At 43.4% G+C, this 26,310-nt stretch overlaps 1 protein-coding gene across 1 annotated transcript in view; it reads left to right on the top strand.

Annotated features, from left to right (window-relative positions):
• The window catches only part of LOC125461608 (zinc finger protein 40-like), a 51,328-nt gene extending 26,722 nt beyond the window's left edge, over positions 1-24,606 (top strand). Inside the window, exons 2-6 of the mRNA XM_059652657.1 lie at positions 2,527-2,654; positions 2,972-3,141; positions 10,118-10,216; positions 22,163-22,255; positions 24,419-24,606. Coding sequence (XP_059508640.1) covers positions 2,527-2,654; positions 2,972-3,141; positions 10,118-10,216; positions 22,163-22,255; positions 24,419-24,591 — 663 coding nt within the window. The 3' untranslated portion in view covers positions 24,592-24,606. The remainder of the gene's footprint in view (positions 1-2,526; positions 2,655-2,971; positions 3,142-10,117; positions 10,217-22,162; positions 22,256-24,418) is intronic.
• The last annotated feature ends 1,704 nt before the right edge of the window (positions 24,607-26,310 follow it).

Genomic DNA, 26,310 nt, shown 5'->3' on the forward strand with positions numbered 1-26,310 from the left:
CATTTTCTATATTGTCCAGCTAACAGACCTTGTTACAATCATTACAACAAGCAATACCCACATCCTATGAATGAATAAAAAATAGAACACTGTCCTTGCAGTTTACAATACTTAAAGGAATGATGATGAATGGTAATGGTAATTTAAAATGTGCATTTATTATATTGCTGTCATTCATTCCTGTCTGGGCTGATGTAAAGCAAATATCCAAACCATGGCTTACATAGTTAGAGATAATATTAGATCCAGGAAAGATCCAAACAAATTGGCTAGAAAAAGCAACAAGCTTGAGAGTGAGAGCATTTTAGAATTCAGTAAAGGAAGATAAAGGGATTGATAAAGGAAGGGTAAACAGAGTACAAGAGTAAGCTTGGGAATCATAAAAACTGACTGTAAAAGTTTCTAAAGGCATGCAGAGACAAAAAGATTAATGAGGACAATTGTAGGTCCCTTCAAAACAGAAAAAGAGGGATTACTAATGGAGAACAAAAAAGTGACTGACAAACTAACTACACGCTGGCTGTCCTGAACAGATTCTAAGTCCATTCGCAAGTCTTGGCAAATATCCACAAGTTGATTTATACACAAGTCAGATCACAGTGCTGAACAATATAATACAGATGTTTGTAAGTACGGGAAGTGTTCATGTGTTAGATATTTAAAATTACACCCCTGTGTGGGAATGAATTTGTAAGTACGAGTGTTTGTAAGTCAAACATTTGTAATTGGGACCCCCTGTACTTTGGTTCCATCTTCGCAAAAGAAAGCATAAATAACAGGCCAGAAACATTGGGCAACACAGGGTTTAGTGAAAGGATAGAACAGAAGAAAATCAGTATTAGTAAGGAAATGGTGTTGGGCAAATTGATTGGATTCTAGGCAGATAAATCCCAGGGCCTGATCATTTATGTCCCAGAAACTTAAAGAAGTGATCCTAGAAATATTAGATGCATTAGTAGTCATGCTCCAAAATGGTATAGACTCTGGAACAGTTGAAGGGCAGCTAATGTAACCTCTTTATTCAAGAAACGAAAGGAAAAGAGAAAATTATAAATTAAATACCAGTCAGCCTGACATCGGTAGGAGGGAAAACGCTAGACTCTGTTATAAAAGAATTAATAGCTGACCATTTGGAAATCAGTGACAGGATCAGACAGATTCAGCATAGATTTACGAAAGGGAAAACATGCTTGACAAATCTATTAGAATTCTTTGGACAAAGTTCCAGATTTGTTTGTAAAATTAAAGTGCATTGGATTGGGGTTCGTGCACTGCAATGTATAGAGAATAGATAAACAAAGAGTTGGAATAAATAAGACTTTTTCCAAATGGTAGACAGTGAATAAATATGAAGTTACCCATTTTGGGGACAAAACAGGAAGGCAGATGATTAACTGAATGGCTATAAATGGAGACAGGGGATTCTGCAATGGAATCTGGATGTCCTTGTACATCAGTCACTGAAAATAAGCATGCAGCTATAGGAAGTGGAGAAGGCAAATGGAATGCTGGCCTCCATACTGAGGGATTTAAGTACAGGAGTTGGGACAACTGAATTATATGGGACATTGATAAGACCACACCTAGAATGCTGTGATTACACAGTGAGGAGCCAGACAAACTCAGCAGGCCAGGCAGCGTCAGAGGATCAGGAAAGTTGACGCTTCGGGTCAGGACTCATTTTCTGAAGAAGTTACAACACCTGGAGTACTATGTGCAGTTTTGATCTTCCTACAGAGGGAGTACAGTGAAGGTTTACCAAACTGATTCCTGGGATAGCAGGACTGATTGAGGAAAGACTGAATTAGTTAGGATTTTCTTCACTGGAATTTGGAGGGATGAGGAGGGATTTCATCAGAACCCATAAAATTCTAACAGGACTGGTCAGGGTAGATGCAGCAAGATTTCCTGATGGCAGGGGAGTCCAGAACCAGGGTTAATAGGTATGGATACAAGCTAAATGATTTAATACTGAGCCGAGGAGAAATTTCTTCACCCAGAGAGTGGTGAGCCTTTGGAATTTGTTACTACAGATGTCAGTCAAGACCCAAAACATTGTATGATTTCAAAAAGGAATTGGATATAGCACTTAGGGTTAAAGGGATCAAAGGATATGGTGGGAAGCAGGAACGGCCATGATCGTTATGAATGGTGGAGCAGGCTTAAAGGGCCAAGTGGCCTACTCCTTTTTCTACTTTTTATGCTTGTATGTTTCTGAAGTTTCATACACTCTGCAGGTTTTGAGGTTGTGCCTTTTCTCCCAAGATCTAGATCAGTAATATGTATCAGGAAAAGCAAGAGACCCAATACTGACCCCACAGATCTTCACTACAAACCTTCCTCCAGACTGAAAAATGGCCTGTGGCCATTATTCTCTATTTCCTGTTACTCAGCCAGTTTCATATTCACATAACTACTGTCCCTTTTATACCAGGAGTTCTACCTTTCCTCACACTTCAGTTGTATCAAACACTCTTGTTGTGCACTCTCAGCCTTCAGATTAATATCCCTTCCACTTGTTACCAGCTAAAGAAGCTGCCGATTACACTGCACTCCCGCTCCAGGTGGAGGTTGGCCCCCAAGTTGCTGATGACTACCCAGGGAAGGAGGAGGATGGTGACCAAGCACAGATATTCAAGCTGCTCTAACACAGGGTGAGTGGACTGCTGTATTTCTGACTGTTTCTATTTCTCCGTGGGTGCGGGAAATGATCCTGATATGTTGAGGGGGTGCTGTATTGTTTCAGACTGTGGCTTGGTGCCTGGTGTTTGCTGCACTTTCTGGATTTAGACTGTACAAAATAACTCGAATTGTGGCACCTCCTGCAATATAGCCCAGCGGGTTCACAAGGTGGAGTGCAGTACAGTCATGTAACCATCATCACAGCTTGCATTAAACTGTGAGTGGATGGTGATGCTCATTTGCTGGGATTGTTTCTCATTAATGCTGAAAAGATCAATTCCTTTTATAGGCGTCAAGTGGATGATTTATATAAGAGAGGTTGTGGCCCAGAAAGACACAAATGCAAGGAATGTGGAATCTTCTTTAAGAAACCCAGCAGCCTGAAGATCCATCTGCAGACTCGTGCTAATGAGCAGGCTTATCATTGCAAACTCTGTGATCGATCCTTCAAAACAAAAGGTGTGCATAAATGCTGGGATGATGTGGAGGTTACTGATATTGGACTGAGGCGGACAAGGTCAGAAATCACACGATACCAGGTTGTAGTCCAACAAATTCATTTGAAATCACAAACTTTCAAAGCACTGCTCCTTCGTCAGCTGAAATGATTTCCTGAAATCTTGTAATTTCAAATAAACACGATGGACTGTAACCTGGTGTCAGGTGACTTCTGATAAATACCAAGAGGCAGAAAGCAGTACAAAATCTCCCGGTGTCTCAATTTGGGAGAAGGTGTTTTTGACCATCAGTCTGTTGAAAGTCAAAGGGAGAGACAAAGGGAGAGAGTGAAAGAGTGAGCGGCTCCCTGTCTCTGGAGGGGCACAGTTCCATTGCTCCAAGGAATAGACTCTCCTTCTCCCCGGCCATGTCTCCAACTCATTGTTGATGCAGGATTGAGGACAGAGACAGGGTTGAGACCACCTCTGCTTTGCTAATTCACATCTCAGCCTTTTAGAGGCTGCAGGGAGCAGGTCAAGTGACTGGCAGCTCATTGGTCTCAACAGTGCCACCAGGATTGGCGACCACTGCTGGGACTGAATGCAGTCACCAATAATGCCCATTAATGGAGTCAGATGCAAAGACAAGGGGCCAATCTCATTTGAGCCTAGCTGGCAGGCCCGGGTGACTAAAGCAAAGTGGGGAGGGATCTGGCAGTACCCGGTGAGTGGTGTGAGAGGAAGGGTAGGGGGTAGTTGGGTAGAGTGAGAAGAGGGCAGATGAGTGAAGTTGGGGAGGATGGTCAGGTAAGTGAATCAATGAGGTGGAAGGAGCAGACAGGCCTGGGCGTGGTGGGACAATATTTTGGGAACACGAGCTCCATGGCAGAAATTCTAGATGTTCTCAGGAGAGAAAATCATAGTTAGATTGATACTTTTCTTCGATTCATAGAATAATACAAAGCAGAGAGACCCTTCAGCTTATCAAAACTGTACTGCCAAAGCTACACAAATCTACACTAGTCCTACCTTCTAGCACTAGGCTCAGAGCCTTACAGAACCATGACCATAACAAATTAGAACTAGAGTAGTTCGTTCGGTCCCTCAAGCCCACTCCACCATTTAATAGGATCATGGCTGATCCAGCATTCCTCATGATCAACTTTTCTGCCCTTTCCCCATAAACCTTAATTCCCCTCGAAAGTTATAATACTTCAAGCACTTACCCAATTACTTTTCAAGGGTTGTGAGGTTTCCCACCTCAAATACTTCTCAGGCAGTGCTTTCCACACCCGTACCACCCTCTGGGTGAAAAATAATTTCCTCAAATCCCCTCTACAAAACCTGCATTTCACCTTACAGTTCTGCCCCCTTGTTGTTGAACTTCAGCCGAAGGGAACAGCTGCTTTCACCCTGTCTGATACGCCGCAATCAGGTTCTCCCCTCAAAGCTCTCTGCATCAAAAAAAATGATCTGAGCTTATTATCTTCTCTTCATCACTGAAGTGCTCCATCCTGGGCAACAGCCTGGTGAATCTCCTCTGCTTTTCCCTCCAGTGCAACCACATCCTACCTATAGTGCTGTGACCAGAACTACACACCAGCTATTGCCTAAATAAAGTCCTATCCAGCTCCAAAATAACCTCCCAGCTCTTGAATACCTTGAATGATAAAGGCAAGTGTACACAGTGACTTTTTAACTACGTGCAGGGATTTGTGGCCAAACAGCCCAAGATCCCTCTGTTTGTCTGAGCTTCCTAATGTACTGGAGTTCATTGAGCACTCTCTTCTCTTGTTGCTTCTTCCAAAGTGTATCACCTCACGTTTATCAGGGTCAAATTCCATTTGTCACTGATCTCCCCAATGGACCAATCTGTTTATATCCTCCAAGGGATCGGTTAAAGTGTGTTTGCTTTAATGCAAGGAGTATCAGGAATAAAAGTGATGAACTTAGAGCATGGATCAGTACCTGGTGCTATGATGTTGTGGCCATAACAGAGACATGGGTTTCTCATGGGCAGGAATGGTTGCTGGATGTTCCAGGGTTTAGAACATTTAAAAAGAATAGGGAGGGGGGAAAAAGAGGAGGGGGTGTAGCACTACTAATCAGAGAGGGTATCACAGCTACAGAAGCTTCCTTTGTCGAGGAAGATCTGCCTACTGAGTCAGTATGGGTGGAAATTAGGAACAGCAAGGGAGTAGTCACCTCGTTAGGGGTTTACTACGGGCCCCCCAATAGCAGCAGGGAGATTGAAGAAAGCATAGGTCGACAGATTTTGGAAAAGTGTGCACGCAGTAGGGTTGTTGTAATGGGTGACTTTAACTTTCCTAATATTGATTGGAACCTCCTTCGAGCAGAAGATTTGAATGGAGCTGTTTTTGTAAGGTGTGTTCAGGAGGGTTTCCTAACGCAGTACGTTGACAGGCCGACGAGGGGAGAGGCCATTCTAGACTTGGTGCTCGGAAACGAGCCGGGGCAGGTATCAGATCTTGTGGTGGGAGAGCATTTTGGTGATAGTGACCATAACTGCCTCACATTCTACATAGCTATGGAGAAGGAGAGGATTAGGCAGAATGGGAGGATATTTAATTGGGGAAGAGGAAACTATGATGCGATTAGACATGAGTTAGGAAGCATGGACTGGGAGCAGTTGTTCCATGGTAAGGGAACTATAGACATGTGGAGACGGTTTAAGGAACAGTTGTTGGGAGTGATGAGTAAATATGTCCCTCTGAGACAGGCAAGAAAGGGTAAGATTAAGGAACCTTGGATGACGAGAGCGGTGGAGCTTCTAGTGAAAAGGAAGAAGGTAGCTTACATAAGGTGGAGGAAGCTAGAGAGGATTACATGCAGGCAAGGAAGGAGCTCAAAAATGGTCTGAGGAGAGCCAGGAGGGGGCACGAGAAAGGCTTGGCAGAAGGAATCCGGGAAAACACAAAGGCATTTTACACTTAGGTGAGGAATAAGAGAATGGTCAAAGAAAGAGTAGGGCCGATCAGGGATAGCATAGGGAACTTGTGTGTGGAGCCTGAGGAGGTAGGGGAAGCCCTAAATGAGTTTTTTGCTTCTGTCTTTACGAAAGAAACGAACTTTGTAGTGAATGAAACCTTTGAAGAGCAGGTGTGCATGCTGGAATGGATAGAGATAGACGAAGCTGATGTTCTGAAAATTTTGTCAAACATTAAGATTGACAAGTCGCCAGGCCCGGATCAGATTTGTCCTCGGCTGCTTTGGGAAGCGAGAAATGCAATTGCTTCGCCACTTGCGAAGATCTTTGCATCCTCGCTCTCCACTGGAGTCGTACCTGAGGACTGGAGAGAGGCAAATGTAATTCCTCTCTTCAAGAAAGGAAATAGGGAAATCCCCGGCAATTATAGACCGGTAAGTCTCACGTCTGTCGTCTGCAAGGTGTTAGAAAGGATTCTGAGGGATAAGATTTATGACCATCTGGAAGAGCATGGCTTGATCAAATACAGCCAACACGGCTTTGTGAGGGGTAGGTCATGCCTTACAAACCTTATCGAGTTTTTTGAGGATGTGACTAGAAAGGTTGATGAGGGTCAAGCTGTGGATGTGGTGTATATGGACTTCAGTAAGGCATTTGATAAGGTTCCCCATGGTAGGCTCATTCAGAAGGTCAGGAGGAATGGGATACAGGGGAACTTAACTGCTTGGATACAGAATTGGCTGGCCAACAGAAGACAGCGAGTGGTAGTAGAAGGAAAATATTCTGCCTGGAAGTCAGTGGTGAGTGGAGTTCCACAGGGCTCTGTCCTTGGGCCTCTACTGTTTGTAATTTTTATTAATGACTTGGACGAGGGAATTGAAGGATGGGTCAGCAAGTTTGCAGACGACACAAAGGTCGGAGGTGTCGTTGACAGTGTAGAGGGCTGTTGTAGGCTGCAGCGGGACATTGACAGGATGCAGAGATGGGCTGAGAGGTGGCAGATGAGTTCAACCTGGATAAATGCGAGGTGATGCATTTTGGAAGGTCGAATTTGAAAGCTGAGTACAGGATTAAGGATAGGATTCTTGGCAGCGTGGAGGAACAGAGGGATCTTGGTGTGCAGATACATAGATCCCTTAAAATGGCCACCCAAGTGGACAGGGTTGTAAAGAAAGCATATGGTGTTTTGGCTTTCATTAACAGGGGGATTGAGTTTAAGAGTCGTGAGATCTTGTTGCAGCTCGATAAAACTTTGGTTAGACCGCACTTGGAATACTGCGTCCAGTTCTGGGCGCCGTATTATAGGAAAGATGTGGATGCTTTGGAGAGGGTTCAGAGGAGGTTTACCAGGATGCTGCCTGGACTGGAGGGCTTATCTTATGAAGAGAGGTTGACTGAGCTCGGTCTCTTGTCATTGGAGAAAAGGAGGAGGAGAGGGGATCTAATTGAGGTATACAAGATAATGAGAGGCATAGATAGAGTTGATAGCCAGAGACTATTTCCCAGGGCAGAAATGGCGAGCACGAGGGGTCATAGTTTTAAGCTGGTTGGTGGAAAGTATAGAGGGGATGTCAGAGGCAGGTTCTTTACGCAGAGAGTTGTGAGAGCATGGAATGCGTTGCCAGCAGCAGTTGTGGAAGCAAGGTCATTGGGGTCATTTAAGAGACTGCTGGACATGTATATGGTCACAGAAATTTGAGGGTGCATACATGAGGATCAATGGTCGGCACAACATTGTGGGCTGAAGGGCCTGTTCTGTGCTGTACTGTTCTATGTTCTATGTTCTTACCCATGACCTTCCTCCTCACTGTCAACCCCACCCTGGACAATCTTAGTGTCATCCCCCAACATTCTCATCTGCATCATTTATATATATATTTTGACTATTAAGAAATCCAGTGCAATCTCTGTGGAACACCACTGGGCACTGGCCCCCTGTCACATAAGCGGTGTGCTACCACCACCTTCTGTCTTCTGCCACTGAGCCAATTTTGAATCCAACTTGCCAAGTTACCCTCGACCTCATGTGCTTTTATCTGCATCCTCCTTGATCTGCAAGCCTGTGGCTCAGCACAGAATCAGTGCAGGAGGTCAAACTACACACCCTTTTTACAGCAGTAACAAGGTTAAAAGGTCAGGGTTTAAAAGGTGAAAAGCTCCTTGACAAGTGGACTGAGGAGGTCAGTATTAGTGATGGTGGAGCAGTTTTAGGGGTGTTTTACTAAAACGATACAATGCAATAGTCAGGTCGCATTTGGAATATAACTAGGCCTCTTATCTAAGAAAAGACATACTGGAATGAGAAGCAGTTCAGAGAATGTTCACTCAGCTGAACCAATTGGACCCATACTCACTGGAATTTAGAAGAATGAGAGATGCCTTTATTGAAATATACAAGGTTCTTAACAGTATGTTATTTTCTGTTGTGGGATAGTGTAGGACCAGAGGGCATAGTCTCCAATTAAGTGATTACTCATTTAAAGCCATGATCAGAAAGAATTTCTTCTCTTGGAGGGCAGAGAATCTGTGGAATTTTTTACTGCAGAGGCTGTCCAGGCTGGTTGTCAAGTATGTTCAAGGCTAAGATAGGCCGATATTTAATCACTAAGGGAATTGAGGGTTAAAGGAGAAGGCAGGAAGTGGAGTTGAGGATTATCTAATGAATTATATTCTCACTGAATGGCTTAGTAGACTGAATGGGCTGAATGTCTTACTGTTGCTGCTACATTTTAAGATCTTATAGTCTTTTATTTTTATCCTTGAGTTATACCAGGCTTTGATCCTTAAACCTATACTGGGTAACTATCCAGACAAATCAGCCAAAACTTCTGATATCTCCAATTACAACACAGATCTGGGGTCTTTTTGAAAGTTTCAAGATGCCAGGTTAATTCCCATCAAAAATTTAAACTTCACAGGCAAGTACCATGTCGTCTGTGCGTTGTGAGTTCTAAGGGGTTCCGAGGTATTCTGTCAGAGTATTTCCAGTCTCGGACTAAGGACAGATCAGAAAGTCTTTTTGTTTCCTCCCCAACTCTCAATTTGTTCTCAACAACTGAAGCTTCAAATCCAGCCCATGGATCACACAGGGAAATTGTTTAGAGTGGAGTCCCTGAATCCTTGTGAGCACTAAATGCAATAATAGGAACTATTTATAGCACCTTTACATTAGAGCTATCCCTGAGGAACATCACATATGGTGTAACTGAAGTAGGCCATTCAGCCCCTTGACTGTGCTGTACGATTGAATATGATCAATTCTGATGCAACCTCAAATCCACTGCCCTGACAACCCTGATAATCTTCTATCTCCTTTGTTTATCAAGAATCTATCTACAACTGCCTTAAAAAAATTTAAAGGACACTGGTTCCATCACTTTTCAAGGAGAAAATTCCAAAAGCTCACAACCTTCGGAGAGAAAAGGTTCATCTAATCTCTGATTTGATTGGATGACTCCTGATTTTTAAAAGTGACCCCTGTTCTTCCATAAGAGGGAACATTCTCTCCATATCCACTTGGTCAAAACCCTCAGAACATTTAATCCAGTTGCCTCTTTTCCCAACTCCAGCTGATATTAGCCTTGCTTATCCTCATTGGGCAACACCTTGTCCTCCCCTCCAAAAAAAATGTAAAGATCCAGAAAACTTTCTCTGAACCACCTTCAATACACTGACATTGGAATAGGAGTAGGCCATTCAACCTGTCAATCCTGCACCACCCTTTAAAACAATTATGGCCAATTAAATACCTCAATATTTTTGACCCACACTATCCTCCAACCCTTTCTGTCATTGAAAATAAAACAACTACCAACACCTACTATAAATATATTCAAAGACTGAAATTCCTTGCTCAGTCCTATCCCTATTCTAATGTCATTTCATCTCTTCTGTCCTGATCATGTGGCTCTCACAGGTTTTGCTGAACATGAGTAAGATGAAGGGAGAGTGCGTTTTTGGAGTCCACCTCATTGCGTCGGTATTGAATGTGTCAGGCATTTTTACATCCAGTTAAAATGTCAACCTAATAAAATCTATATGATTTTGATAGGGAATCTGACAAAGCATATCAAATCCAAGATCCACAGTAAGACACAAGCAAAACCGCAGACCTGCACAAAATCAGAGGATCAGGAACAGGAAGAAGAAGGTGAGATTTCTAATTTCAAGGAAGTGATCAAAGTAATTATTGATGCAAGGGTTGGTTTTTGCTTTTTAATGTTGAAAGACCCAGGCACCAGAAAGTTTCGATTTATATGAGTTTGGTACAGGGCACATCTCTGTCTTCAGTGTAGCTCCATCCTTCACCCTTGCCCTGAGCACCAGCCTCAATCTTGTGATGTCTCTGATCGTGTTTTTGGGATCCTTAAGGGGGCGGGGGAGCAGCCCCAAGTCATGGTCCACATTGGCACCAACGACATAGGTAGGAAGAGAGATGGGGATTTAAGGCAGAAATTCAGGGAACTAGGATGGAAGCTGAGAGCTAGGACGAACAGAGTTGTTGTCTCTGGTTTGTTGCCTGTGCCACATGCTAGTGAGGCGAGGAATAGGGAGAGAGAGGAGTTGAACACGTGGCTACAGGGATGGTGCAGGAGGGAGGGTTTTGGATTCTTGGATAATTGGGGTAGGTGGGACCTCTACAAGCAAGATGGTCTTCACCTGAACCAGAGGGGTACCAATATCCTGGGGGGGATATTTGCAAAGGCTATTCTGGTGGGTTTAAACTAATTCAGCAGGGGGATGGGCACCAAAATTGTAGTTCGACTATAGAAAAGGTGGCGAGTAGGGTGGTCCGAAATAAAGTTTCAGGGAAGCAAGATGGCACTGGCAAGCAAGAAGTTGGTTTGAAGTGTGTCTACTTCAATGCCAGGAGCGTCCGGAATAAGGTGGGTGAACTTGCAGCATGGGTTAGTACCTGGGACTTCGATGTTGTGGCTATTTCGGAGACGTGGATAGAGCAGGGACAGGAATGGTTGTTGCAGGTTCTGGGATTTAGATGTTTCAGGAAGAACAGAGAAGATGGTAAAAGGGGCGGAGGTGTGGCATTGTTGGTCAAGGACAGTATTACAGTTGCAGAAAGGATGTTTGGGGACTCATCAACTGAGGTAGTATGGGCTGAGGTTAGAAACAGGAAAGGAGAGGTCACCCTGTTGGGAGTTTTCTATAGACCTCTGAATAGTTCCAGAGATGTAGAGGAAAGGATAGCAAAGATGATTCTCGCTAGGAGTGAGAGAGACAGGATAGTTGTCATGGGGTCTTGAACTTTCCAAATATTGACTGGGAACACTATAGTTCGAGTACTATAGATGGGTCAGTTTTTGTCCAGTATGTGCAGGAGGGCTTCCTGACACAGTATGTAGATAGGCCAACAAGGGGCGAAGCCACATTAGATTTGGTACTGGGTAATGAGCCTGGCCAGGTGTTAGATTTGGAAGTAGGTGAGCACTTTGTTGACAGCGATCACAATTCTGTTATGTTTACTTCAGTGATGGAAAGGGATGGGTGTATACCACTGGGCAAGAGTTATAGCTGGGGGAAAGGCAATTAGGAGGAGATTAGGCAAGATTTAGGGAGCATAGGATGGGGAAGGAAACTGCAGGGGATGGGCACAGTAGAAATGTGGAGCTTATTCAAGGAAAAGCTCCTGTGTGTCCTAGATAAGTATGTACCTGTCAGGCAGGGAGGAAGCTGTAGAGTGCAGGAGCTGTGGTTTACGAAGGAGGTGGAATCTCTGGTCAAGAGGAAGAAGAAGGCTTATGTTAGGATGAGATGTGAAGGCTCAGTTCGGGCACTTGAGGGCTATGAGGTAGCCAGGAAAGACCTAAAGAGAAGCTCAGAAGAGCCAGAAGGAGACATGAGAAGTTGTTGGCGGATAGGATCAGGGTAAACCCTAAGGCTTTCTATAGGTATTTAAGGAATAAAAGAATGACGAAAGTAAGATTAGGCCCAATCAAGGATAGTAGTGTTAAGTTGTGTGTGGAGTCAGAGGAGATAGGGGAAGCACTAAATGAATATTTTTCAACAGTATTCACTCTAGAAAATGACAATGTTGTTGAGAATACTGAGATACAGGCTACTAGACTATGTGGGATTGAGGTTCACAAGGAATAGGTATTAGAAATCCTACAGAGGGTGAAGATAGATAAGTCCCCTGGGCTGGATGGGATTTATCCTCAGATCTTCTGGGAAGCCAGGGAGGAGATTGCCGAGCCTTTGGCATTGATCTTTAACTCGTCATTGTCTGCAGGAATAGTGCCAGATGACTGGAGGATAGCAAATGTGGTTCCCCTGTTCAAGAAGGGGAGTAGAGACAACCCTGGTAATTATAGACCAGTGAGCGTTACCTCAGTTGTTGGTAAAGTGTTGGAAAAGGTTATAAGGGATAGGATTTATAATCATCTAGAAAAGAATAATTTGATTAGGGATAGTCAGCACGGTTTTGTGAAGGCAAGGTCGTGCCTCACAAACCTTTTTGAGTTCTTTGAGAAGGTGACCAAACAGGTAGATGAGAGTAAACTGGTTGATGTGGTGTATATGGATTTCAGCAAGGCGTTCGATAAGGTTCCCCACAATAGGCTATTGTACAAAATACGGAGGAATGGAATTGTGGGAGATATTGCAGTTTGGTTCGGAAATTGGCTTGCTGAAAGAAGACAGAGGATGGTAGTTGATGGGAAATGTTCATCCTGGAGACCAGTTACTAGTGGTGTACCGCAAGGGTCGGTGTTGGGTCCACTGCTGTTTGTTATTTTTATAAATGACCTGGATGAGGGCGTAGAAGGATGGGTTAGTAAATTTGCAGAGTTGTGGATAGTGACGAAGGATGCTGTAGGTTGCAGAGAGACATAGATAAGTCGCAGAGCTGGGCTGAGAGGCAGCAAATGGAGTTTAATGCAGACAAGTGCGAGGTGATGCACTTTGGTAGGAGTAACCGGAAGGCAAAGTACAGGGCTAATGGTAAGATTCTTAGTAGTGTAGATGAGCAGAGAGATCTCGGTGTCCATGTACACAGATCCTTGAAAGTTACCACCCACGTTGACAGGGCTGTTAAGAAGGCATACAGTGTTTTAGCTTTTATTAATAGAGGGATCGAGTTCCGGAACCAAGAGGTTATGCTGAAGCTGTACAAAACTCTGGTGCGACTGCACTTGGAGTATTGGGTACAGTTCTGGTCACCGCATTATAAGAAAGATGTGGAAGCTTTGGAAAGGGTGCAGAGGCGATTTACGAGGATGTTGCCTGGTATGGAGGGAAGGTCTTACGAGGAAAGGCTGAGGGACTTGAGGCTGTTTTCATTATAGAGAAGAAGGTTGAGAGGTGACTTAATTGAAACATATAAAATAATCAGAGGGTTAGATAGGGTGGATAGGAAGAGCCTTTTTCCTAGGATTGTGACAGCGAGCACGAGGGGGCATAGCTTTAAATTGAGGGGTGAAAGATATAGGACAGATGTCAGAGGTAGTTTCTTTACTCAGAGAGTAGTAAGGGAATGGAACGCTTTGCCTGCGACGGTAGTAGATTCGCCAACTTTAGGTACATTTAAGTTGTCATTGGACAAGCATATGGACGTACATGGAATAGTGTAGGTTAGATGGGCTTGAGATCGGTATGCTGGGTCGACACAACATCGAGGGCTGAAGGGCCTGTACTGTGCTGTAATGTTCTATGTTCTATGCACCATGATGTTTCCAAAACTGATGTGAAAGAAAATTGGAGCGAGTGAAATGAAATGTCAGAATCACTGGTTTATCTTCACTGGGAAATTCCAGTGGATGGTGAGAGGCTGTACTGCCATTCTGGGCAGGATGAGGGATATTGGTGGGGAGAGTGCATGTGGGACCCTGTTGCGGGTGTTCATGCTGTCTGAAAACACTGTTAGGTATGCAACAAAAGGAAGTGGAGAATGTGTGACAGGCCAAGACCAGACCTTCCTGGCAAAATTAAGATAGAATATGCTCATAAAACATGGAGCACTGAGTGTCCTTGAGTTTCTCTCCTCCTGGTCCCTGCTCTTTCCCAAATCCACTTATATTCTCTGGAATCCTTGCCAAATTGGATAATGAGCCCTATTCTAATCCGTCTATGTTACCCCCATTGTAAACATTTCCTGTTCTAATAATCCTGTTGTGTAAACAAACCTTCTAACTGCCCCCTTCTGCTTGCAATGCCAATTTTCAGTCTATGACATCCTGTTTACCAGTTACCAACCTGTGAAGACAATCCCAAAATGGTTTCATTATTGGAATAACTGTCCAAATCAATTTTACCTTGGTCTAATCTAGGTTAACTGTTGTATAAACTCTATATTTTTCTCTAAACATCCTTATTCTCTGCCCTAATCACTTTAACATTTGTCAAAACCTCCTTAGTCTCTATATAAACATCCTTAACATCTGCTCAAATCCATATCCTCCCCTGCAACTTCTTTAAACAAAGCACTCTAATCTATGTCAAAATCAGTTTAATAATCACTCAGTCCTCCTAATGTCTGCCTAAATATCAGTAATCTTTGTTTAATCCTCCTTGTGATCATTTAAATAATTAATTTCTGTCTAAACCTTCATAGAATCATAGACTGGTCAAATAGTCTGTTGGTTTCATACTAGCTCCCTACAACAAAACCTCAGTTATTCTGAATTTCCCTGCTATTTCCCCATTGCTCTGCAAATATTTTCTCTTCATATAATTACCTAATAACTTTTTGAAAACTGTGGTTGGACCTGCCTGTACTATACTCTTAGGCAGAGCATTCCACATCCCAACCATTTTTGCATAAAAGGTTTTTCCTCATGTCTCCATCAGATCTGTAGCCACACACTTTAAACTTCTGTCCTCCAGGCCTTCACTCTGCCATCAATGAGGACTGCTCCTCTCTATCTACTCTGCTCAGATCCAGACCCAACATGATTTTGAGCACTGATGAAAGCTCCTCTGAACATACATGTGATTTATAGCAGAGAACTAGGCCATTGAGCCCAACCAATTCATCTCAGTGTTTATGTTCCACTTGCATCTTTCTACATCTAAATCTACCATCATGGTTCCTTCCCTTCTCTCTCCTAGACTCATTGGATTTCTCCTTAAATGTATGTAAAGTATTGACTGCCCTTATTCCCTGTGACAGCAAGTTCCACATTGTCACTATTCTGGGTTATATCTGAATTCCTGACTGCATTTCTTAGTAAGTTGTTGACATCTACTTTACCATTGTTTAGATCCTCAAAAAAAGCAGTAAGATTGGCTAGGCGGGATTTTCCCTTTTGAAATCGATGCTGACTACTCATCATTATGTATGATTTTTTAAATTTCAAACTGTTCTTCAAATCTCTACCTAAATATGGATGCCCTTATTTTTCCTACCACCAAGCTATTATCTGGGCAGGCAATGGCCTAGAGGTATTGCTGTTGGATTGTTACTCCAGCAACCCAGGTAATGTTCTGTGTAGAGATAGCAGGAACTGCAGATGCTGGAGAATCTGAGATAACAAGGTGTAGAGCTGAATGAACACAGCAGGCCAAGCAGCATCAGAGGAGCAGGAAGGCTGACGTTTCGGGTCTAGACCCTTCTTCAGAAATTTCTGAAGGCCTAGGCCGGAAACGTCAACCTTCCTGCTCCTCTGATGCAGTTTGGCCTACTGTGTTCATCCAGCTCTACACCTTGTTATCTCTAATGTTCTGCGTAGAAGTGTTCAAAACCCCCCACAGCAATAGGAAAAACCTGGAATTAAGAGTCAAATGCTGACCATGAAACTGTTGTTTTTTTTGTTGGGAATATACCAGCTGGTTCACTAATGCCCCTTAGGGAAGAAAACTGCCATCCTTTCTGGTCTGGTCCGCATGTGAATCCAGACCCACAGCAATATGTTGACTCTTAACTCCCTTGTGGACAATTAGGGATGGACAATAAATGCTGATGACACCCTCATCTCATGAGTAAAAAATTAAATTCCCTGTTCTTGTTCTTACCCCCTTCTTAAATTATTCACCAGGCCTCAGGGACTACACCTTTTCTTTAAAAGTTATTAAATATGTGTAGCTATACCTCTGTTATGTCTTTACTAGATTCTGTCAAAATACATGAATACAATCTATCTAGAACAGAGGTTTTATCCTCTTAGTATTTAGCTAATTTATTCTATATACCTCTCATTTGCCCCTACACTCTATTCAATGCCATTTTAAATATCTCCCATTGCTGTGTTACAAATTATTTGCTATTTATTTTTGTATATTTTATTTCCACAAGCTCTACTATCGTTCCCTCACATTTTCTAATCAATTTAAACATACTTGCTCAATTTAGCAGACTGCCCCTGATTTGATTTTGGTTCTGCAGTATCTTCTTCCTTGGTTAAGACAGATGCAAAGTACTCATTTAGTACCATTGGTATTTCCGTTGCTTCAGTGTGCAAGCCCTCTTTTTGGTCCATATTTCTTGTACTCCTCCTTTACACCCTCTCACTATTAACATGTCGAGAGGAAGACTTTTGAATTCCTTCATGTTAGCTGCCAATCTCTTTCATTGTCTCTGTCTTTCTGATTTCCATTTTCACTGCCCCTCTGAACTGTCTATATTCACCCTGGCTCTTACATGTGTTCTTAATCTTAATGCCTGTCAAACACACCCTTTTATTTGCTTCACCTTCCTCTATATCTTCTCTGCTATGAACAGAGCTCTAGATTGATATGTCCTCCTATTGCCTTCATGGGAATGTGCCTTGACTGCACTGAACGCTCTGATTTTCAAAGGTTCCATTAGTTTTGTGTACCAATTTTTGATCCCACGTTACCTGCATTAAATCCAATCTCATTCCATCACACTTGAACCCTCAGCAATTAATTATTGTTACTCTGAATCACAGTTTGTTCCTTCCATAGTGAATGTAAGCCAAATGATACTATGAGAATTATTTCTGAAATGCTACCAAATGACAATTGACACACTTAGCTCACCTCATTCTCCAGATCCAGCAATGCTTCCTTCCTTGTCAGAACAGAAACTTACTGACCTAGCACGTTCTTCAGAAAGTCTTCCTCGTCACAGTCATCAGCATTGTTATAAGTCAGGTCTATATTGTGGTAGTCAAAGTATTTCATTACAACAATGCAATTTTCTTTGCATCCCTCAGAAATGCTCTTCTAGATTTGTTCTTTGACACCATTCCCCAGTTGCACCCAGTAGTAGGATGGCACCTAAACAAAGAGATTACTGAGAATCTTGACAGTTCAACCTGTTCTCAAACTTCCTGGACCTTTGATCTGTTTAAATGCTTCTCCCCTTTGCTCAGATCTTCTTAACGTCAGTTGAAACACCTCAACCACTGCACAAACTTCCTTACCTACTCTTAAAATATTCTTTAGTTCTGTTTTAACAAGTTTAATTACTCACACATTCCTTCGTTTCTGGTGAAACCTCTATCTCCAATCCTTGTCTTGGAGGGATTCCTGTAGCATAGCAATAGTATCCCTACCTCTGAGCCAGCTTGATTCAAGTTCGAGTCCTAACTGCTCCTTAAGTGTGTTACAACACATTTAGATAGGTTAGGAAAATATATATAATTGCCATCTTTTCTCTCAATACCTTTGTACTTACCCAATTTCCCAATTTGTATATCTGCCCCTCACTTTCTGCATCTTCACTGTGATTTCCCTGAATCTGCTGCTCAAGATCCGTAAGCCCTGACACTATGTCTGTCTCCTCAAAATCTGTGTCCAACCCCTTGAACTGCATACTTGTCCTTTTGAATGCTGTATCCAGCCCTTCAAATCCTGCACCTATCTCCTCCAAACCCGAATCAAATGTTTTGACTCTGTACTTGATTGCTGAAACTCTGCATCTGCTCCTGTCCCATTGTATCTGGCTCCATGAACTCTGCATAAGACCCCTCCATGCACCCCCAACTAATCTCTGAATTGACTCCTCAAACCCTGTAGCCATTCCCTCAAACTCTGCATCTGACCTCTCCCCTTTGACCCCTGTATCCTACTCCTCAAACTCTGGATCTGATTCCAAATTCTCCATATCCACCCTCTGAATTCTGTTTCTGACCTTACCAACTCCGGATCTGACAGTATTAACTCTGCATCTGCCACCTCAAGCTCTGAAACCATGTGCTCAAATTCAGTGTTTGACTCCACAAGGACTAAACAAATCCTTGAACCCTGTACCTGACCCCTGTCCCTCAAACACCTTTCTGTTCCCTCAAGCTCTGTATCCAACTGTGAGGAACTGTAACAGACTGAGAGAGACTGCAACCCCTGGACATTAAGAAGTGTACAACGCTGGAATGAGAGAAAAAAGTGGATAACTGGTGTGCAGATGAGAGCAATACATTTGATGTGGTCCAATTAGACTTCAACAAGGGGTTTGATAAGGTCCCATTCAGGAGACTGACAGCAACGGTAAGATCCTATGGGATCCAAAAATTAAATTGGCTGAGTAGCAGGAAACAGCAGTTAATTGTTGAGGTGTATTTTTCTGATTGGAAGTTTGTGTCCAGCGGGGTCCCACAGGGATCATTGTTGAGGCCTTTACTCTTTATGTACTGTTGAGAGAAATGGTTGAGACTTCATAGAATCTAGACGAGTTGATCAGTAAGTTTGCAGATGGTATAAAAATTGGTGGGAATGTAAATATTGAGGGGATGGCCTCAGATTACAGAAGGATGTAGATGAGCTGGTCAGATGATCTGATCAATGGCAGGTAGAATTCAATCCGGCTGGATGTGGCATAATGCATTTGTGAGAACAAAGAAGGGAATATATGGCGAATGATGGGAACCTTGGAATGCACCAAGGATTAGAGGGATAATAGGAACTGCAAATGCTGCAGAATCTGAGATAACAAGGTGTGGAGCTGGATGAACACAGCAGGCCAAGCAGCATCTTAGGAGCAGGAAGGCTGATGTTTCGGGATCTGCCTCCCCCTCTCTCCCTATTTATTTCAGAACCATCTTCCCCTCCCCCATTTCTGATGAAGGGTCTCGGCCTGAAACATCAGCTTTTGTGCTCCTAAGATGCTGCTTGGCCTGCTGTGTTCATCCAGCTCCACACTTTGTTATCAAGGAGTAGAGGGACCATGGTGTGCATGTATGCTGGGCCTTAAGGTATCAGAACAGGTTGTTAAGAAAGCATATGGGATACTTGTCTATATTGGTCGAGGCATCGAGCTGAAGAGAAGGGAGGTTCTTCTGGAACTGTAAAATGTTGGTTAGGCCTCAGCTAGGGTACTGCGTGCAGATATAGAATCTTCATTATAGGAGGGATGTGATTGCACTGGAGAGTTGCAGAGGAGGTTTACAAAGATATTGCCTGGTCTGGAGAGTTTCAATTTTCTTGGAGTGGAGGAGGTTGAGCGGGAACATGATTGAGATATATAAAATTATGAGGCGTATGGATAAGATAGACAAGGAGAAAGTTTTCCCCTTGATAGGAGGATCATTGGCCAGGGGCATACAGATTTAAGGTAACAGGCAGAGGTTTAGACGAGACATAAGGAAAACCTTTTTTTACCCAGATAGTGGAAATCTGGAACTCGCTGCCTGTAAGGGTGGTAGAGGCAGAAACCCTCATAACGTTTATGAAATATTTAGGCGTGCGCTTGTGGTGCTAAGGCATGTACAAGACAATAGGACAGGTGCTGGACAGTGGGATTAGAAGAGCTAGGTAACATGGTGTGAAGCTGGATGAACACTGCAGGCCAAGCAGTATCAGAGGAGCAGGAAAGTTTGATGTTTCAGGTCAAGATCCTTCTCTCATGATTTTGTAGGCCTCAGTCAGGTCCCCCCTCAGCCTCTATCTTTCTAATGTAAATAATCCTAATCTACTCAACCTCTCTTCATAGCTAGTGCCCTCCATACCAGGCAACACCTTGGTGAACCTCCTCTGCACCCTCTCCAAAGCATCCACATTCTTTTGGTAATGTGGCGACCAGAACTGCACACAGTATTCCAAATGTGGTTGAACCAAAGTCCTATACAACTGTAACATGACATTCCAACTCTTGTACTCAATATAACGTCCAATGAATGAAAGCCTGCCATATGCCTTCTTGACCACTCTATCGACCTGCGGTGCCACCTTCAGGGTACAATGGACCTGAACACCCAGATCTCTCTGTGCATCAATTTTCCTTAGGGCTTTTCCATTTACCGTATAGTTCACTCTTGAATTGGATCTTCCAAAATGCATCACCTCACATTTGTATGGATTGAACTCTGTCTGCCATCTCTCCGTCCAACTCTCCAATCCATCTATACTCTGCTGCATTCTCCAACAGTCACCTTCTACTATCTGCTACTCCACCAATCTTAGTGTCACCTGAAAACTTGCCAATCAGACCATCTATACCTTCCTCCAGATCATTATGTACATCACAAACAACAGTGGTCCCAACACAAATCCATTTTGAGAAACTCCCTTTCACTACAACTCTGTATGTCCTGGTGCCCAGCCAGTTATCTATCCATCTAGCTAGTACACCCTGGATCCCATGCGACTTCACTTTCTCCATCAGCCTGCCAGGGGGAACCTTATCAAACGCTTTCCTGAAGCCCATGTATATGACATCTACAGCCCTTCCCTCATCTATCAACTTTGCCACTTCCTCAAAGAATTCTATCAAGTTTGTAAGACATGACCTTCCCTGCACAAAGCCATGCTGCCTATCACTAATAAGCCCATTTTCTTCCAAATGTAAATAGATCCTATCCCTCAGTATCTTCTCCAGCAGCTTCCCTACCATTGACGTCAGGCTCACCAGTCTATAAGTACCTGGATTATCCTTGCTACCATTCTTAAACAAGGGGACAACATTAGCAATTCTCCAGTCCTCTGGGACCTCACCCATGCTGAAGGATGCTGCAAAGATATTTGTTAAGGCCCCAGCTATTTCCTCTCTCACTTCCCTTAATAACCTGGGATAGATCCCATCCAGACCTGGGACTTGTCCACCCTAATACCTTTTAGAATACTCAACACTTCCCCCTCCTTATGCCACCTTGACCTAGAGTAATCAAACATCTGTCCCTCACCTCAACATCTGTCATGTCCCTTTCTTCTGTGAATACTGACGCAAAGTATATTAAGAATCTCAATGTAGATGTAAATGGCTCTTTGACTGGCACAGACTGTGAGAGGCTGTGTTAGACTGAGTGACTATGTCAGACTATGAGGGGCTGGGTCAGACTATAGCAGGCTAGATCAAACTGTGGAGGATTGGGTCAGACTGTAAGGGATTGGGTGAAACTATGAGGGACTGACTCGGGTCAAACAGTGAGGGATGTGGTTAGACTTTGAGGGACAGGGTCAGACTGTGACAAACGGGGATCATTCTGTAAGAGACTGGGACAGACTGTGTCAGCTTTAGATTTGGTTTTGTCTCCTGGCCAGTACTGGCTGATAAACTTGCTAGTTTATTCTTAGTCCAGCTCCAAATTCCTGTGTGATTGCTAATTGCTGCCTGTGATCTTCGTTTTTCTCTTCAGGTGAAAGAAAGTGTTTAAATGGAAAACCGTATCTCTTAAAAAGGACACACGTATGCTCTCTGGCATCTAGTACACCTAAATCTGTCAACCTACACTCCCAGTTCCTCATAGAAAAATCCAGCCCTTTCTCAAATGGACATCTTGTCCTTTATCAACCAGGGGAGTCTCTAGTTTGCCCAGCTGACTGCAGAAGTCCAATGATCTCTCCACCACTGGTCCTATCACAAAGCCCAAGTCTTTCCAAATCACCTGTAGTTGCCTGGACACTGGCTAACTCTGAGAATTCAGCTGTGTCACTCTTCTCTCAGATTCCTGTGTGGTCACTTTCTAAAATCACAGCAATGTCTGAACCTGAGAAGCTGCCTACAGCAAAAAGTGATGTGAATGAGCTCAGCAACTCTCACTACTCCAGTGTTTGTGTCTTGCCGGTGGCTACAGTCCCTGAACAAGCAAACAGTGAGACCTTGTCTGATGATCAAAACTCATCTGCTTCTCGTGTCACAAATTTGAAAGCTACACAACCTTCGCACTTAGTAACTGAGACGGTTTCTGTCAGCCAATCATCTGGGAGCTCAATGTGTCCGACTGCTGCCTCTGGTTTGTCACTGCAGATGGAAATACAGCAAAGGTCCACCGAGCCAATCAAAGACCACATCCTAAAAAGGGCACAAGCACTTCAGAACCCAGCTTCACATCAGTCAGAGGTGAGTCTATACGTAGGATTTGGCGAATATTAACAATGCAGAGCTCTCATTCCATGCTTAACCATCAAGCTCTCAGTCAGAAGGGACAACTGACATTTTCACGTCTGATGTTCCATTACAGTGCTGATGGAGTGCTCCCGTGACAGAGGAACTGTTCATCAGTGCTGTCTTCTCAGGCATAAATAATGCCAATGACTCTATTGTAAACATGGACCGGAGTGTTGTCCCCAGTGTGCTAGTCACTTACTGGAAAGGAGGCCTCTCAGCTGTTATCATACCTGTGCCAGCTCTTTGACAGAGCTGGTCAGTTCAACCCACCTAGCACTCAACTCCCCATAGCTCATAATTTACTCCCTCCCCATCATCACCTCTCCCAGATCCCCAGGCCCTACCCATCCCTTTGATGTTGGACAGGCTGTTTAAAAAAAGTCCCATCAGTGCACAAAAAGGAGTCCTTAAGCCCGCATCCCTCAATCTCCATTCATTTCTCTTGCCTCATATGAGCACAGGGAAGCCTTGACCTCAATGTCTCTGCCAGTGAGGATCCTCATCCCTCGTATTGTGAACAAACAGTAATCCTGACGGACTCCTCCAAGGTGGATTTGCCTGTGAATGTGCAGTAAGTTCTTTCAGTGAGTTCCCTACATCCGTTCCTGATTCTGAATCCACCGAGATTAATGTTCCTTCCTCCCCACTGAGTCTGTCATGCAGCAGCAGAACAAATTCCAACACGAATTGTGCCAAATATTCTTTTTATCAGGATTGGCCATTCAAAGTTATTTATGTGTGGGCTTTAAACAAATTAGCCTGGTTAGGGTAACCAAAACATAGTTAAAAGGAACAGGAATGAGATGGAAACAGAGGTAAAATTAGAAATGTGTTGTGGGAAGTAACAAATGTGATGAAAGAAGTATTAAACAGCCTGCCTCTCAATGTCTGTAGTGTCCATGTGCTCTAGATGCAAATTAATATCTGCATTTATGAGGCTGTTGCACTGACCGGTAGGTAGCTCATCAGGACTGGGAATGGGATCTTCATCTTCCTGCTCACTCATTGTTTGGGAGAAAGGATGAGGTGGGGCAATTTGATTATGCTATCTCTAAATGAACAAGATCTTCATCTTCCTGCTCACTCATTGTTTGGGAGAAAGGAGGACGTGGGGCAATTTGATTATGCTATCTCTAAATGAACAAGATTTACTCGATGGATCTAAGACTGAAGGTGTTTAATCTTGTAGTCCTCCTTTCTCCCAAACAATGAATGACCAGGAAGACGAAGATCCTATTTCTGGTCCTGATGACCTCCCTACCGGTTAGTGCAACAGCCAAGGGGATGGTAATTTCTTGATCACTTTATCTAGGTCCCTCATAATTTTACAAACCACAATTAGGTCTCCCCTCAAAACTAATATTATCCATCACAGGCAGCCACCTCATAAATCTTTGTACCCTCTCCTCTCCAATCCCTGGCTCCAGTTTGTCTGTGGGAACTATTCCCACTGCTCGAACAGACAGCTGTGTACACAGCACTTAAATGTGTGTCTTTTCCATAATCCTTGGACAAACAGCAATTTTCCCATTTCAGTCCACAATCAAAACTATAGAAAATGAAAATATTCAGACTTTATAATTAGTACAGAAGTACTAGATTGATCAGAGGTCTAATTATAAATGACTGAAAACAACTTTTAAAACATTACCAAACTATTTTCACCTTGTATGGTATTTATTTTCATGGAAATTACTTTCTTTTAAAATATTGATATCTGTGACCATGTGCCCAACAATCCAGCTTAATGCTTGGAACGTGCTAAAAGTTTCAAGCTGTTGCTCATCTTCCATCTCCTGCTCAAAGGCACTTAGGGAAGGGCAGTAAATGTTGGCCACATTTCATGGAAGTAAGAAAAACAAATGAAAACTGCAGAAACTCCCAAAGGTGAAGGGTTCACCCCCAGGGCATGGCTAGTTTTGAGAGTGAGCTTGACTTCTAGTGGGATAATTGTTAATTTTAACCTCAAGCTCCTACGCCAAAGCCTCAGCTTGAAAGGAAAGTAGTCCTGAAATAAACAGTGCAAAATAAACTTTATAAAACCCTAACAAAATATTATGCAACTTGAAATAGTGATGCAGTTCTTTACATTTCTGTTGTATTTTTTATTCACAGCCAGTATTTCTGTGTTCAGGAGAAGTGCGACCATCAGACAGCATTGGAATGGTTCGGTTATTACACTTACCTGCAGCTCATTCTCAGAGCTCCTCTGCTCCTTACAGCTGCCACCTGCAATTTGGCGGACAAAACAATGTGGGGATGACCAGTTTAGAGATAGTGCAGCCTAATGTTGTCCTCCTTCCTGCGGAACTCTCTTCCATAATCCTTCAGTGGCCATTTGCAGGGCCCACTGTTCCCAATTTCTCGAGTGACCATGCAATTCTCAGTGTCCCTCAAGACCCCACAATTCCCACTATCCCAATTAATCATGCAATCCCCAATGCCTCCAGTGTACCCTCAATTCCCAGTGTCCCCTCAATTCCCACCAACTCCAGTGACCCTGCAATTCCCAGTGTCTCCAGTGAGTCATCAATTCCCCCTATCTTCAGTGACCCTGCGATTCCTAGTGTCTTCAGTGATCTTAGAGCTTCCACTAACTCCATGGGAGAAATGCAGGAGCCATTCATGTCTGTATCTGGGTATGGTGTTGTTGAAGGCGAGGCTTGTCAGTTTAGAGAGACCCTTGCTTTGAAGAGTGTAGGTTGCACCAGTCTCACACTGGCAAAGCTAGGAAACACAGCCCAAGACAGCACTGAATCTCCTGTCAGATTTCTTGCCTTGGATCGGAAATATTCAGAATCCAAGGAGCTCCCTCAGCAAAAGGGCCTCCTGACCCCTTTCCACAGAAAGTCTAGTGCCCTGTCCTCACCTATCCGTGGGGCACTCAGCACTGAAAGCGAGGTGTGCTTGGGACATAGGAAGTTCCAAGTTATTGATGGGAGTCCATGTGAGAGAAATGGTGGATCCCAGGACCTTCCCACTTCTGCATTCCCATGCATTCAGGAAAAAGGCAAGTCCCTGGAACGGACAAACAGCCAGCACCAAATGGAGAATGAGGAGAGCAGCAGTGATGAAGACAGACTCATCATTGAGACTGAATAGACATGAGAGCAATGAATGGCCCAAATTGCTCAGGATGTGTGTGGACATTAGTGCTTGATGTTAACTGGTTGTGTAGAGACCAGTTACTTGTAACTAAAGGAATATTTGCCAGGCTGACAGTCAATGCCTCTTAACCTGTGTATAATTGAGCTATTGCATGTAATCATTTCACATTGACTCTTACTGAGTGAAACTTCTTTTTTCCAGTGTAGATGGAGTGACCACTGTTCTTAGTGATGCAATAAAGAATTGATGTTTCTCGAGTGGTTCTCATATAGAGTATAGGCTCAGCATGTCCAGATGTAATCATGAAGTCAGCAGAGTCTCACAAACTCCCATCAACACAGAACAAAAGATTGCACTACCTCAAGACCCCATTCCCAGCTAACAGAAAAAGTGTTGAATGTCACCAATTTGGTACTGAATTTATTTGGGGTGAATTTTATGTGGAATTATGGAAAAGTACAGCATGAACAAGGCAGAGAATAAAGCACTCTCTGCCCTGTCAAATATAAAACTCTTATCGCATTGATGGATATATTAAGATAATATAGAGTATGCAGCAGAATGATTCATATTGGATCACTAACTTCCAGGGGAAAAGGGGCCACAGTGGAGATAACCAAGAGAAATCAACATTATTATATGTGAGTGATTATGTGAAGAGCAGGCAGCGGATGAATGTGTGGTTAGAGAGATTCTGAGGGAAGACCTTAAATGTGTCTCCAAGTTTAGGCCTGTGCTTAGGAACTTTTAGAACATGGAACAGCACAGAGCAGGTATGGGCCCTTCAGCCCATTGTGCTGAACACGATGCCAAATTAAACCAATCCCTTCTGCCTGCCCTTGGTCCGTATCTCTCTATTCTTTGCATACTCATGTGGCAAAGTCTCTTAAACACCCTTA

This window comes from Stegostoma tigrinum, chromosome 19 (genome assembly GCF_030684315.1).
Source record: "Stegostoma tigrinum isolate sSteTig4 chromosome 19, sSteTig4.hap1, whole genome shotgun sequence".
In the NCBI taxonomy this organism is placed as follows: domain Eukaryota; kingdom Metazoa; phylum Chordata; class Chondrichthyes; order Orectolobiformes; family Stegostomatidae; genus Stegostoma; species Stegostoma tigrinum.